The sequence below is a fragment of the Erythrolamprus reginae genome, chromosome Z, assembly GCF_031021105.1.
Source record: "Erythrolamprus reginae isolate rEryReg1 chromosome Z, rEryReg1.hap1, whole genome shotgun sequence".
Lineage (NCBI taxonomy): Eukaryota > Metazoa > Chordata > Lepidosauria > Squamata > Dipsadidae > Erythrolamprus > Erythrolamprus reginae.
Window position 1 is genome coordinate 3,821,078 of NC_091963.1, and position 14,695 is coordinate 3,835,772.

The 14,695-nt window shown below is 42.3% G+C and overlaps 1 protein-coding gene across 1 annotated transcript in view; it reads left to right on the forward strand.

The window, feature by feature from the left end:
• The window catches only part of OBSCN (obscurin, cytoskeletal calmodulin and titin-interacting RhoGEF), a 334,659-nt gene that overhangs the window by 94,373 nt on the left and 225,591 nt on the right, over positions 1-14,695 (forward strand). Inside the window, 7 exon segments of the mRNA XM_070766937.1 lie at positions 75-179; positions 1,697-1,963; positions 3,842-4,111; positions 5,192-5,458; positions 6,277-6,546; positions 8,089-8,355; positions 11,145-11,414. Coding sequence (XP_070623038.1) covers positions 75-179; positions 1,697-1,963; positions 3,842-4,111; positions 5,192-5,458; positions 6,277-6,546; positions 8,089-8,355; positions 11,145-11,414 — 1,716 coding nt within the window.

Consider the following 14,695-nt stretch of genomic DNA (forward strand, 5'->3'; position numbering starts at 1 on the left):
TGTGGATGGCTTTGACTTGCTTGGTGGGTGAATCATGGATGATCTCTAACTTGGAGGCTTCTTTTTGTGCGCAGGGAAAAGTCACACGCTGGTTTACCGCAGTGTGGAGTTGCAGGATTCTGCAGAAATAAAATTTGTAGCTGAAACTGCGGAATCGCGAGCTCAACTTAAAGTCAAAGGTAAGGAGTGACTTCATAATTCAATGAATTCATCCCGCCCCCCAGAAAGCGTATCCTCAAACTAGCTGCAGGTGGTCCTTGCCACACGAACTACACAGAGAATCACACAGTCACATGGTTCTTAAGGAAATCTGGATTCCCTATTGAATTTGCTTGTAGAAGGTCGCAAGAGGGGATCACGTGACCCTGGGACACTGCGACTTTCATAAATATGAATCAGTTGCCACACATTCTGAATTTTGGTCATGTGATGATGGGAAAGTTGTAAATGTGAAAAATGACCATACGTCCGGCTGATGTTGTGAATGATTGAATTGGATGACTGTACATGGGGTTTTGCTAACTTTGCATATTTCTTTTAAAGAAATAATTCGATTTCTTCACATATATTGTTTGTATTTACAATGGTGTACGCCATCCTGAGTCACTTCGAGAAGGGCGGCATAGAAGTCTAATAAATAGATAGATAGATAGATAGATAGATAAATGATAGATAGAGATAGAAAGAGAGAGAGAGAGATAGGTAGGTAGATAGATAGATAGAGAGAGAGAGATAGGTAGGTAGGTAGGTAGATAGATAGCTAGAGAGAGAGAGAGAGAGAGACATGATAGATAGATAGATAGATAGATAGAGATAGAAAGAGAGAGATAGAGAGAGATAGGTAGGTATGTAGGTAGATAGATAGAAAAATAGATAGAGCTAGAGAGATAGAGAGAGAGAGGTAGGTAGGTAGGTAGGTAGGTAGATAGATAAGAGAGATAGAGATAGATAAATAGATAGATAGATAGATAGAGCTAGAGAGATAGAGAGAGAGGTAGGTAGGTAGGTAGGTAGATAGATAAGAGAGAGATAGAGATAGATAGAGATAGATAGATAGGTAGGTAGATAGATAGATAGATAGATAGATAGAGAGAGAGAGACATGATAGATAGATAGATAGAGATAGAAAGAGAGAGATAGAGAGAGATAGGTAGGTATGTAGGTAGATAGATAGATAGATAGAGCTAGAGAGATAGAGAGAGAGAGAGGTAGGTAGGTAGGTAGATAGATAAGAGAGATAGAGAGATAGATAGATAGATAGAGAGAGAGAGAGAGAGAGAGAGAGAGAGATAGTCACCTTTTTCAGTGTTGTTGTAACTTCTAACAGTCTCTAAATAAATGTTCATAAGAAGGGGTGGATTCTATCTTACTTTGTTGCTGGTTCGCTTCCTTCTGCGCCAAAAACAAGATGGTGAGACATGCATAGTGCCAGAAACTTGGCTTCTGCGCATGCACAGAAGAAAAAAACAATGGATTTTTTATTTAAAAAACCCCCATAATAATAAAAACGATGGCGGTGTTCACGGACCAGTACTGTCAGAACCAGTTTAGTGACATCACCAGTGGCTTGCTACTGGTTTAGATGAACTGGTCCAAACCAGGAGGAACTGACCTTGACTTATCAACTACCTGTGTTAGCCACGTTGAATTCACTGCAAAGTTACATCAATGACCTTTTTCTGTTCTCCTCCTTTAGAATTACCTGTCAAGATCGTTAAACCCCTCCGGGTGAAGATTGCCATCGAAAGACACCGAGGTTTTATGGAGTGCCAAGTTTCTCGTCCGAGTGCCACCGTGAAGTGGTTCAAGGGAGACCGAGAACTCCATCCCGGCCAGAAGTACGAGATGGTCAGCGATGGGATCTACCGGAAACTTATCATCAACGAGACCGAGTTTGAGGATGAAGGGATTTACACCTGCGACGCTGTGGATGATAAGAGCAGTGCTCAGTTCTACGTAGAAGGTACATTTTCTTCTCGCTTTTCACATAGTCCTCAACTTACGACTACAATTGAGCCCACAATTTCTGTTGCAAGCAGACACAATTGTTTTTTTTTACCAAATAGAAATTTTATTTTTTTCAGCATAGAATAAAAAAACAATACATAAGTACAAACAATAAAACCAGGCTTATACATATATAAAACATATATAAAAGTTTTATTTTTATTTTTCTATTAATCATTCAGTGGAGGCTTATTTTCTTCCATTATAAAAAAACATTCCATAGAACTTATGTAATATTACCAAAATAAACAAAACTTCAAAAAACAAGAATCTTTTCCCACCTTACATTGAAAAATTACATCAGTATATGTTGTGGTTGGCTCTGGCCCAGCTCCTGCCCCAAGGACTGTGGATGTGGGGGAGACATCCACATGCTGCAGGCCTGTTTTGCCCCCGGTGGAATCTGATGATGAAGGCTCCTCTGACCAAGAAGACATGAGTGACAGGGAGGAGGAGAGTGGGGCAGACCGCTCAGAAGGAGATCAATCATCTAGCTCCTCCTTGGATTCGGAACAAGAGTTAATGATACAGCCACGCATGCGGAGAGCGATGCATAGGCAACAACAACTGAGAGATTATTATCAAAGAAAATGAGACCACCTGTGGTTGGGTGGGGCTGTGGTCATTAGTGAGGCTGCTATAAATAGCAGCCTGCGGGTTTGGTCGTTGTGGAGGATTATCTGATCGTTGTGTTTCGTGACTGCTTTGCTGACTTTGATCTTTGTGTGCTGATTTTCCCCCGCTTTGAAACTAAACCAGAGCAAAGTGTGTTTCACTTTGTGAAAGAATAAGGACTGTGAATTGCCTCACAGCTGCAAGCTAAGTATCACAGAACTGATAAGGGACTTGTACAAATTACCAATTTGTTTGGAGACGAGTGCTCTTTGCTATACAAAAAGAGGGCTTCGTTTATTTGCATTTTCGGTATAAAGAACATTGTTTTGAATTTTCAAACGTGTGTGGGTCTGAAATTGTATCTGTGCATTTTTGGGAGGATTCTACCAGAGAGCTCGACAGAACAGTATAAACAATATCAAACTCTATATTATGCCCATCTTAATTCAAACTTTCATTTCTACATTAGATTAATTAATTCAATATCAACTTATTCAGTAATTACTAGAGGTTCTATATATATCTAAAATAGAACAAAAGTACTTCTTGTCATATATCACATAAACTATATTAGAAAATTCTATATTTTTAAATTCTTATGAATAAATGAATTTGTGTCGTACCATTATATGGTGCTATCACCAATTCTTATCTTGCAGTCTGGCTAACAATGTTTGATTCAATTTTCATATCTCAGTATAATATTTATTTAGCTTTTAATTTTCCATCCAATCATAAAATTTTCCCCATATTTCATAATAATAATCAGAACCCTGATTATCACAATTGTTAAGTGACTTTTGCCCCATTTATGACCTTTCTTGCCATGGTTGTTAAGTGAATTTCTGCAGCCGTTAAGTTAGTCCCACGGTTTTTAAGTGAACCTGGCTTCTCCATTGATTTTGCTTGTCTGAAGTTTGCAAAACCAGGTAATTGCATCATTAATACGAGTTAGTTGCTAATCATCTGAATTTTGATCACGTGACTCAGAGGATACTGTAGTGATTGTGTTAAAAATGGTCACAAGGCATTTTGTTCAGTGCCATTTTAACTTCGAACGGTCACTAAATGAATGACTGTAAGTTGAGGACCACTTGTATCTTAGAAAAGGCTTTTTGTGTCAGCAATGATGATTTGAAGAACTTAGGGATGACTGAGTCCCCAAGCTCCAACGGTGATGACCTAGTGATCAACTTTGTCTTCCATTATTTCTCTTCAGAACAAACCATCAACATCGTGAAGGAACTGAGAGACGTGGAGGTGATGGAACCAGCCGAAGCCCGCTTCGAGTGTGAAATCTCCATCCACTCAGTGAAGCCGCCCAAATGGTCACTCCGTGGAGAAGTGCTACAGAAGGGTCCCAATGTCATCATAGAACAAGAGGGGAAAATCCACCGGCTGATCTTGAGGAAAACCAATGTGGACATGACAGGCACCATCCAATTTGCTATCGGCAAGTCCAAATCCTTGGCTGATCTGGTGGTCAAAGGTAAGGGGGACGTCCTGCCAAGTTTAAGACAGCCCTGGGAGGCTAGTAAATTTTCATATTTTATAATTATTAGCTTTTGTATATATTGTTATATTTAATGTTGTACAGTGCCCAGAGTCTCCTTGAGAAGGGTGGCATAGAAATCTAATAGATAGATAGATAGATAGATAGATAGATAGATAGATAGATAGATAGATAGACAGACAGACAGACAGACAGACAGACAGACAGACAGACAGACAGACAGACAGACAGACAGACAGACAGGATGGATGGATGGATGGATGGATGGATGGAAAGATAGGATAGATAGACAGACAGACAGATAGGATAGATGGATGGATGAGTGAGTGAGTGAGAATAAATAAATAAATAAATAAATAAATAAATAAATAATAAACAAACAAACAAACAAACAAACAAATAAATAAATAAATAAAATATATAGAAAGAATACAATAGAATTTATTGAATTCAATGGAAGGGAAGGGAACAGAACTGAATGGAACTCAACAGAATAGAACAGAATTTAAGTAACCCTTGACATGACCAAAATCGACCCAAAAAACCCTCTGAAATATTTGTGAAATGAATTTTGCCCCACTTGACTATGTTTCTTGCCACAATTGTTAAGAGAATGACTGCAGTTGTTAAGTTAGTATTGCGGTTGTTAAGTGAACCTGGCTTCCCCTTCTGAACTCTTAGGAATCTGGAGAGGTCAACCGTGGATAAGGGTAAAATTTTGAGGGTTAGGGGATGACACTACAGAGTCTGGTAAAGAGTTCCATGCTTCGACAACTCAATTACTAAAGTCATATTTTTTACAGTCAAGTTTAGAGCGATTAATATTAAGTTTGAATCTGCTGTGTGCTCGTGTGTTGTTGTGGTTGAAGCTGAAGTAGTCGTTAACGGGGAGGACTGGAAAAATTCTGGGAATTTTAATTAGAAAATGTTTGGAGGTGTCGGGTTCCAATGAGGAATCACAATGATTCTAGTTGGAAGAGAATGATTCAGTTTAATTCAGTCTTCGTGTGAGTCCTCTTGGTTTTGAAAGTGACTTCCTTCGTGTTTTCTCTGCAGATATTCCAGTGATCTTCACCAGACCTCTAGAAGACAAGACAATCTTGGAAACCCATTCGGTGGTCCTATCTTGTGACTTCAAGCCATCCCCGAAGGAGGTTGAGTGGTATAGGAATCACACATTGCTGGAACCTTCTGAGAAATTTAAGATGAAGAGGGAGAAGTTCACAGCAGAGCTGAAAATCCTGAGGTTGACCGTTGGGGATGCAGGTGTCTACCGATGCAAAGCCGGAAGCGCAGAGACGAAAGCCACATTGACCATTTTGGGTAGGTTAATGGGATGGGACCTTTCAGGATTTGGCCTTATGTAGGAGGCCAAAAGGGGTGGACTAGATAGAGCTCACTGTTTGCTGAAGTGGTTGGCCCAAAATCACCCAACTGGCTTTGATGTCTAAAGCAGGATTAGATTTCAACATCTCTTGGTGATTGGCCCAAAGTCTTCCAGTTGGCTTTCATACCTAAGGCGGGACTAGAACTCATAATCACCTGGTGATTGGCCCAAAGTTTTCCAGTTGGCTTTGATACCTAAGGCGGGACTAGAACTCATACACTTCTGGTGATTGGCCCAAAGTCTCCCAGCTGGCTTTCATGCCTAAGGCGGGACTAGAACTCATAATCTCCTGGTGATTGGCCCAAAGTCTTCCAGTTGGCTTTCATGCCTAAGGCGGGACTAGAACTCATACTCTTCTGGTGATTAGCCCAAAGTCTTCCAGCTGGCTTTCATGCCTAAGGCGGGACTAGAACTCATAATCACCTGGTGATTGGCCCAAAGTCTCCCAGCTGGCTTTCATGCCTTAGGCGGGACTAGAACTCATACTCTCCTGGTGATTGGCCCAAAGTCTCCCAGCTGGTTATCATGTCTAAAGTGGGACTAGAACTCATACTCTCCCGGTGATTGGCCCAAAGTCAGCTAGCTGGCTTTCATGGCTAAGCTGGAACTTGAACTCATGGTCTCCTGCTTTCTAGCCGGGTGCCTTAACCACGAGACCAAACTGGCTCTGTGTGTGTTACAACGTATGGAAGCAGTGACCAAGCTGTGCACGGAACGGAGCAGTGTCCTCTTGACTTCTCCTTCCTTGCCATAGAACGCAAAGTGGAGATCAGCAAACATCTGCAGGATGTGGAGGTCGACGAAGAGAGCCTGGCCACCTTCTCCTGCGAGTTGTCTGAAGATTGTGAGGAGGTGGAGTGGTTCCTCAATGATACCCACCTCTGCCCCAACAACTTCAATGAGATAAAGCATTTGGGCAAGACCCACAGCCTGACACTGAAGCATGTCACGCCAGAAGACAGTGGGACAGTGGCCATCAAGGTTCAGAAGAAAATTTCTGAGAGTGCCCGGCTGAAGGTGAAAGGTGAGTTTCTACTTCTTCTAGTGTCTTTGAGGTCCGAGGAGTCAGCTTAGTGGCCTGATTATCTAGGTCCTCAGCAGTCGGGTTTCAGGCCTGGCTACAGCATGGAAACTGCCTAGGTCGCGTTGATGGATGATCTCTGGCGGGCGCGGGACAGGGGTTTATCCTCTGTCCTGGTGCTTCTTGACCTCTCAGCGGCTTTCAATACCATCGACCATGGTATTCTTCTGCGCCGGCTAGAGGGGTTGGGAGTGGGAGGCACTGTTCTTCAGTGGTTCTCCTCCTACCTCTCTGGCCGGTTGCAGTTGGTGTTAGTGGGGGGTCAGAGGTTGACCTCGAGGTCTCTCCCTTGTGGGGTGCCTCAGGGGTCGGTCTTCTCCCCCCTGCTATTTAATATCTACATGAAACCGCTGGGGGAGATCATCCAAGGGCATGGGGTGAGGTATCATCAGTACGCTGATGATACCCAGTTGTACATCTCCACCCCATGTCCAGTCAATGAAGCAGTGAAAGTGATGTGCCGGTGCCTGAAGGCTGTTGGGGCCTGGATGGGTGTCAACAGACTCAAACTCAACCCGGATAAGACGGAGTGGCTGTGGGTTTTGCCTCCCAAGGACAACTCCATCTGTCCTTCCATTACCCTGGGGGGGGGAAGTATTGACCCCCTCAGAGAGGGTCCGCAACCTGGGCATCCTCCTCGATCCACAGCTCACATTAGAGAAACATCTTTCAGCTGTGGCGAGGGGGGCATTTGCCCAGGTTCGCCTGGTGCACCAGTTGCAGCCCTATTTGGACCGGGAGTCACTGCTCACAGTCACTCATGCCCTCATCACCTCGAGGCTCAACTACTGCTCTCTACATGGGGTTACCTTTGAAAAGTGTTCAGAAACTTCAGATCGTGCAGAATGCAGCTGCGAGAGCTATCATGGGCTTTCCTAAATATGCCCATGTCACACCAACACTCTGCAGTCTGCATTGGTTGCCGATCAGTTTCCGGTCACAATTCAAAGTGTTTGTTATGACCTATAAAGCCCTTCATGGCACCGGACCAGAATATCTCTGGGACTGCCTTCTGCCGCACGTATCCCAGCAACCAGTTAGGTCCCACAGAGCTGGCCTTCTCCGGGTCCTGTCAACTAAACAATGTTGCTTGGTGGGACCCAGGGGAAGAGCCTTCTCTGTGGCGGCCCTGATCCTTTGGAACCAACTCCCCCCAGATATCAGAGTTGCCCCCACCCTCCTTGCCTTTCGTAAGCTCCTTAAAACCCACCTCTGTCGTCAGGCATGGGGGAATTGAGACTTTTCCTTCCCCTAGGCTTATAAAATTTATGCATGGTATGTTAGTATGTATGATTGGTTTTTAAATTGGGGTTTTGAATTAACTTAAATATTAGATTTGTATACATTGTATTATTATTGCTGTGAGCCGCCCCGAGTCTGCGGAGAGGGGCGGCATACAAATCTGATTAATAAATAATAAATAAAAAATTATTTATGCGAGCCTAAGAAACAATGTAAGCACACCTTTGACTCCATCTTCTGCAGAAAAGCCAGCCACCTTCATGAAATCCCTGGACGACGTGGTTGCTGAGGAACGAAGCACGATCACACTGGAGTGTGAGGTCTCAAAGCCGAAAGTGAAACCGGTGTGGAAGAAGGAAGGGGTGGAACTAACCCCAGGGGATAAATATGAGATCCTGCAATTTGGGAAGTCCTTGGGACTCACCATACGAGACGTTGGCAAGGATGATGCTGGATGGTACACGTGTGACCTTGGGACAGATGTTGCCAAGTCTAAAGTCATAATTCAAGGTACACAGAATTGGGAAACTCGGAATGGTGGAGTCAGGAGGACATTGTTCTCCATTCTTTTGCAGCGATGGGCTTCCTGATCTCTTGGAGTTCCATAGTTGGTGTAGGATATGGGAGTTGGTCCAGCAATACAACTGTAGGGCATTGTTAAGGAATGTGTAGAGTTATTTCTGAGTGGTCAAAGATAAACATACACAGAGGAAACGTGGAGGTTTAGTAGATATCCAGCTGACAGTCCAGAGATATGAGTAATAATTCAGTAATACAATCCAGTTATATTTAGTATATAAAATATTATTTACTTTTGCAAATATCTTAGTCAAGAACAACCCTAGTCATACACAGTTAAATCAGTCAAGACATCTTAATACATACACAATGTACTATAAACTTACTTTTTGAGCTTACAAATACATAAACCATCATTTGGACACACAGTTCTTACTACAGAATAGTCACATAGACAAAACTGAGAAATAGCCGAGAATAGCCGAGAGTGTCTATCATGCTTCTGGCTCCCTCTTGTGGCAATCTGTAAAACTAACTCTTAAAGTAATAGTATTCTAATACATGTAAGCTTACATTGTTGGTTCATTCTATATACAGTGGTACCTTGTCTTACAAACTTAATTGGTTCTGGGATAAGGTTCGTGAGGTGAAAAGTTCGTAAGATGAAACAATGTTTCCCATATGCATGCAAGCCCAAAACTCACCCCGTTTTTGCGCTGCTGGTATTCCCCTGAGGCTCCCCTCCATGGGAAACCCCACCTCCAGACTTCCGTGTTTTTGCGATGCTGCAGAGGAATCCCAGCAGGGGAATCCCAGCAGCGCAAAAACGGGCACTTCGCTGGCAACGGAAGTCCGGAGGTGGGGTTTCCCATAGAGGGGAGCCTTCGGCTGGCAATGGAAATCCGGAGATGGGGCATCCCAGCAGCGGCGGCTTGGGTTTGTAAGGTGAAAATAGTTCGGAAGAAGAGGCAAAAAAAATCTTAAACCCCAGGTTCGTATCTCGAAAAGTTTGTATGACAAGGGGTTCGTAAGATGAGGTATCACTGTATTGCCAAACCCAATTAGTTATGTACTAACAGGCATTATGTAGAAGAAGACATATCTTCACAGTGATGTCCACTCAGTGCTTGATCACCAGGATATAAAAAAGATGTTGAAATTCTAGAAAGACACTAGAAATGATTATGGATAGTAAGGCCACACTTGGAAAACTGCAGCCAGTTTTGGTCCCCCACAATGTAAAAAAAAATTGAGACCATAGAAAGAGTGCAGAGAATGTCCGGTATGGTGGTATTGAATGCTGAACTGAAGTCCACAAAGAGGACCCTAGCGTAGGTGTCATCTTTGTGGACTTCAGTTCAGCATTCAATACCATCGTACCGGACATTCTGTTAACCAAACTAAATCAGCTAGCGGTACCTGAACACACTTGTAGGCACACAGTTGTTAAGTGAATCCGGCCTTCCCATTGACTTGATTTGTCAGAAGGTCACAAAAGAGGATCCCATGACCTCGGGACACTGCAACAGTCATAACTATAAGTCAGTTGCTGAGTTTTTCAATTTTGATCACATGTCCACAAGGATGCTGAAACTGTCAAAGGTGTGAAAAACAGTCACTTTTTTCAGTAAGTTGTAACTTCAAACAGTCACTAAATGACCTGTTGTAAGTCAAGGACTTCTGGTAATTATTTTAAGCCTCAGTGGTGCAGTGGTCAGAGTGCAATACTGTATCTTACTTCTGCTGATCACCAGCTGCCAGCAGTTTGGCAGATTGAATCTCAGTAGGTTCCAGGTTGACTCAGCCTTCCGTCCTTCCAAGGTTGGTAAAATAAGGACCCAGATTATTGGGGGCAATGTGCTTACACTCTGTAAACTGCTTAGAAAGGGCTGTAAAGAACTGTGAAGCGGTATATAAATTATTCTAAATTCTAAATTCTAAATTCTAAATTCTAAATTCTAAATTCTAAATTCTAAATGCTAAATTCTAAATTCTAAATTCTAAATTCTAAATTCTAAATTCTAAATTCTAAATTCTAAATTCTAAATTCTAAATTCTAAATTCTAAATTCTAAATTCTAAATTCTAAATGCTAAATGCTAAATGCTAAATTCTAAATTCTAAATTCTAAATTCTAAATTCTAAATTCTAAATTCTAAATTCTAAATGCTAAATTCTAAATGCTAAATGCTAAATGCTAAATGCTAAATGCTAAATGCTAAATGCTAAATGCTAAATGCTAAATGCTAAATGCTAAATGCTAAATGCTAAATTCTAAATTCTAAATTCTAAATTCTAAATTCTAAATTCTAAATTCTAAATTCTAAATTCTAAATTCTAAATTCTAAATTCTAAATTCTAAATTCTAAATTCTAAATTCTAAATTCTAAATTCTAAATTCTAAATTCTAAATTCTAAATTCTAAATTCTAAATTCTAAATTCTAAATTCTAAATTCTAAATTCTAAATTCTAAATTCTAAATTCTAAATTCTAAATTCTAAATTCTAAATTCTAAATTCTAAATTCTAAATTCTAAATTCTAAATTCTAAATTCTAAATTCTAAATTCTAAATTCTAAATTCTAAATTCTAAATTCTAAATTCTAAATTCTAAATTCTAAATTCTAAATTCTAAATTCTAAATTCTAAATTCTAAATTCTAAATTCTAAATTCTAAATTCTAAATTCTAAATTCTAAATTCTAAATTCTAAATTCTAAATTCTAAATTCTAAATTCTAAATTCTAAATTCTAATTTAATCCACTTCTTATTTTGCCACAGAGCTGAATATCGGTATTACGAAGCGTCTAAAGAGCGTTGAAGTGCAGGAAGGGGAGAGCTGTAGCTTCGAATGCGTCCTCTCACACGAGAGTCTGGATGGTTGTCAGTGGCTGATCAATGGGAACGAAGTCAGCCATGATGCCCGGTTCCGAGCTTTCAACAAAGGAAGAAAATACACCCTCACCATCAAGAAAACCTTAGTCACTGATGCCGGTGAAGTGGTGTTTTCCGTCCGCGACTTAAAATCCAAAGCATCTCTGGCAGTGAAAGGTGCGAAGTGCGGAGCTATGATTGTATTAAAATAAGTCAGAAGGGGTAGGAAGTCCCATAAAATCATCAATTGGGAGGGGGGTCCTGTTTGTGTGTGTGTGTGTGAGCTTGGGAATTTCCTTGTAGACTTTTCATGTCTCAGGAACATTTTCTTAAAGAAAGAATAACAAACTTGTCAAATAAGTGTGTGTGAGAGAGAAAGAGAGAGAAAGAGAAACAAACATTAACAAACATTAATAAACTTAATATTAACCACTCCAAACTTGACTGTAAAAAATATGACTTCAGTAACCGAGTTGTCGAAGCGTGGAACTCATTACCGGACTCCATAGTGTCATCCCCAAACCCCCAACACTTTACCCTTAGATTATCTACGGTTGACCTCTCCAGATTCCTAAGAGGTCAGTAAGGGGCGAGTACAAGTGCACTAGAGTGCCTTCCGTCCCCTGTCCTATTGCTCTCCTATATTTCCTATTCCTACTCCTATCTCCTATTCCTTTCTTCTATTCCTATATCTCTTCTTCTATTCTAACTAACTAACTAACTAACTAACTAACTAACTAACTAACTAACTAACTAACTAAACAAACAAACAAACAAACAAACAGAGAGAGACAGTGGAGGGACAGAGAGACATGATAGAGATGATAGGTATAAAGGTAGGCAGGTAGGTACGGCAATAGGTAGGGGAGAGAGAGATGGAGATTTGTGGATGGATGGATAGATCACTGGGGAACAATTTGAAAGACAATTTCTGTTGAGTTTGATTTTTGAGCTCTTTTATAATTAATTAGGCATGCTGGTTTCAAAACTGTAGTTAGTTTTCTTCTACCACGTCAAGTTTTTTCTCTACACCTTATATATATAATATAGTTAATTAGGCAACATGAGCATCAAATTGCAATTTTTACATAGCCATCAGTGATGAGCAAAGTGAGCGATTCCACCAAGATTTGAAGGCACGGTATTAGGGTAGATGGGAGGTACATAGGATGTTGACTATTGTTGGAGCATCAAGAGAGAATGTCCACAGATTAAACACTCCAGAAAAAGCTATAAGCGAAAATTTTTAGCTTAATATGTATAATTAGCATTCAATCAAAAACCAACTGTTTATATGAACGCAATTTAACTTGCAGTAACTATTATAGCCTTTGTATGAATAAATTATTCTTTATAAATAGTGTATTTGGTAAGTTTTTACTTTATTTTATATGCACAATTTGTATGGCTTTTGAGGGTATCCTGTAGCTTAAAAAGTTGACATGATAGACAAAAACTGTGATTATTTTTGGATCCAAAGGTCAAAGGTTAGTTGAAAACAACTCACAGATTTAAAACAACGAAATTACTGTTCCCCAGTGATTGGATAAATAGATGATAGACACATAGAGATATGCATATTTAACTGCTCTATTTTACCATATCTAGTTATTTTCAGAAGAGAAAGATTTAGGGGTAGTGATTTCTGACAGTCTCAAAATGGGTGAACTGTGCAGTCAGGTGGTAGGGAAAGCAAGTAGAATGCTTGGCTGCACAGCTAGAGGTATAACAAGCAGGAAGAGGGAGATTGTGATCCCACTATATGGAGCGCTGGTGAGACCCCATTTGGAATACTGTGTTCAGTTCTGGAGACCTCACCTACAAAAAGAGATTGACAAAACTGAACGGGTCCAAAGACGGGCTACAAGAATGGTGGAAGGTCTTAAGCATAAAACTTATCAGGAAAGACTTAATGAACTCAATCTGTATAGTCTGGAGGACAGAAGGGAAAGGGGGGGACACGATCGAAACATTTAAATATGCTAAAGCGTTAAATAAGGTTCAGGAGGGAAGTGTTTTTAATACCGTGTTTCCCCGATAGTAAGACCCCCCCGATTGTAAGACATATGGGGGGTTTCAGGGGGGTCGGCTTATATAAGCCATACCCCGAAAGTAAGACATATGTCTTACTTTCGGGGAAACATGGTACTAAAAGCGAGGGAGCAGTTCGCAGCGCCCTGGCGGCGGTTCCCTCCGCTTTGACGGTGCTGGTCCGCTCGCTCGTCCCCGCAACCGACCCGTTTCCCCGACACGCGTCTGGAGGGGAGGAGCCGCTCTGCGCAGTTGGGCAGCCCCACCTGCCTGCCGGAAAGGAGGCGGGCGAAGGAGGGCGCAGCTCCGGCCGCCCGCTCGGCTCGCATCTACAACTTCGGACCAGCGCCGTCCTTCGCCTCGCATTTCCGGGTTGGCGAGCCTGGATTGTTTTTCCTGCGAGCGCTGGTCCCCGCTAAGCCTTCTGCGCCTGACTGCGAGGCGAGAGGGAAGAAGGAGAAGCGCTTCTCCTTCTTCCCTCTCGCCTCGCCGAGTGAGGCTTCGGACCAGCGCCGTCCTTCGCCTCGCATTTCCGGGTTGGCGAGCCTGGATTGTTTTTCCTGCGAGCGCTGGTCCCCACTAAGCCTTCTGCGCCTGACTCTGCGAGGCGAGAGGGAAGAAGGAGAAGCGCTTCTCCTTCTTCCCTCTCGCCTCGCAGAGTCAGGCGCAGAAGGCTTAGTGGGGACCAGCGCTCGCAGGAAAAACAATCCAGGCTCGCCAACCCGGAAATGCAAGGCGAAGGACGGCGCTGATCCGAAGTTGTAGAAGCGAGCCGAGCGGGCGGCCGGAGCTGCGCCCTCCTTCGCCCGCCTCCTTTCCGGCAGGCAGGTGGGGCTGCCCAACTGCGCAGAGCGGCTCCTCCCCTCCAGACGCGTGTCGGGGAAGCGGGTCGGTTGCGGGAACGAGCGAGCGGACCAGCGCCGTCAAAGCGGAGGGAACCGAGCAGATCAGCTGCTGGGCGGCCTCCCTGGGTCTTCCCGACTTCACCCTGTCAATTTGGTTAGTGGAGGCGGGAAACGGCAGGGGGGGGGTATGTAAGACATACCCCGAAAGTAAGACCTAGTGGGGCTTTTGCGGGTAAAAAGATAGTAAGACACTGTCTTACTATCGGGGAAACACGGTAGGAAAGTGAACACAAGAACAGGGGGACACGATCTGAGGTTAGTTGGGGGAAAGATCAGAAGTAATGTGAGAAAATATTATTTTACTGAAAGAACGGTAGATGCTTGGAACAAACCTCCAGCAGATGTGGTCGGTAAATCCACAGTAACTGAATTTAAACATGCCTGGGATAAACATATATCCATTGTAAGATAAAATACAGGAAATAGTATAAGGGCAGACGAGATGGACCATGAGGTCTTTTTCTGCCGTCAATCTTCTATGTTTCTGTGTTTCTCCATATCTAAACACTTGAAGTCCCCACA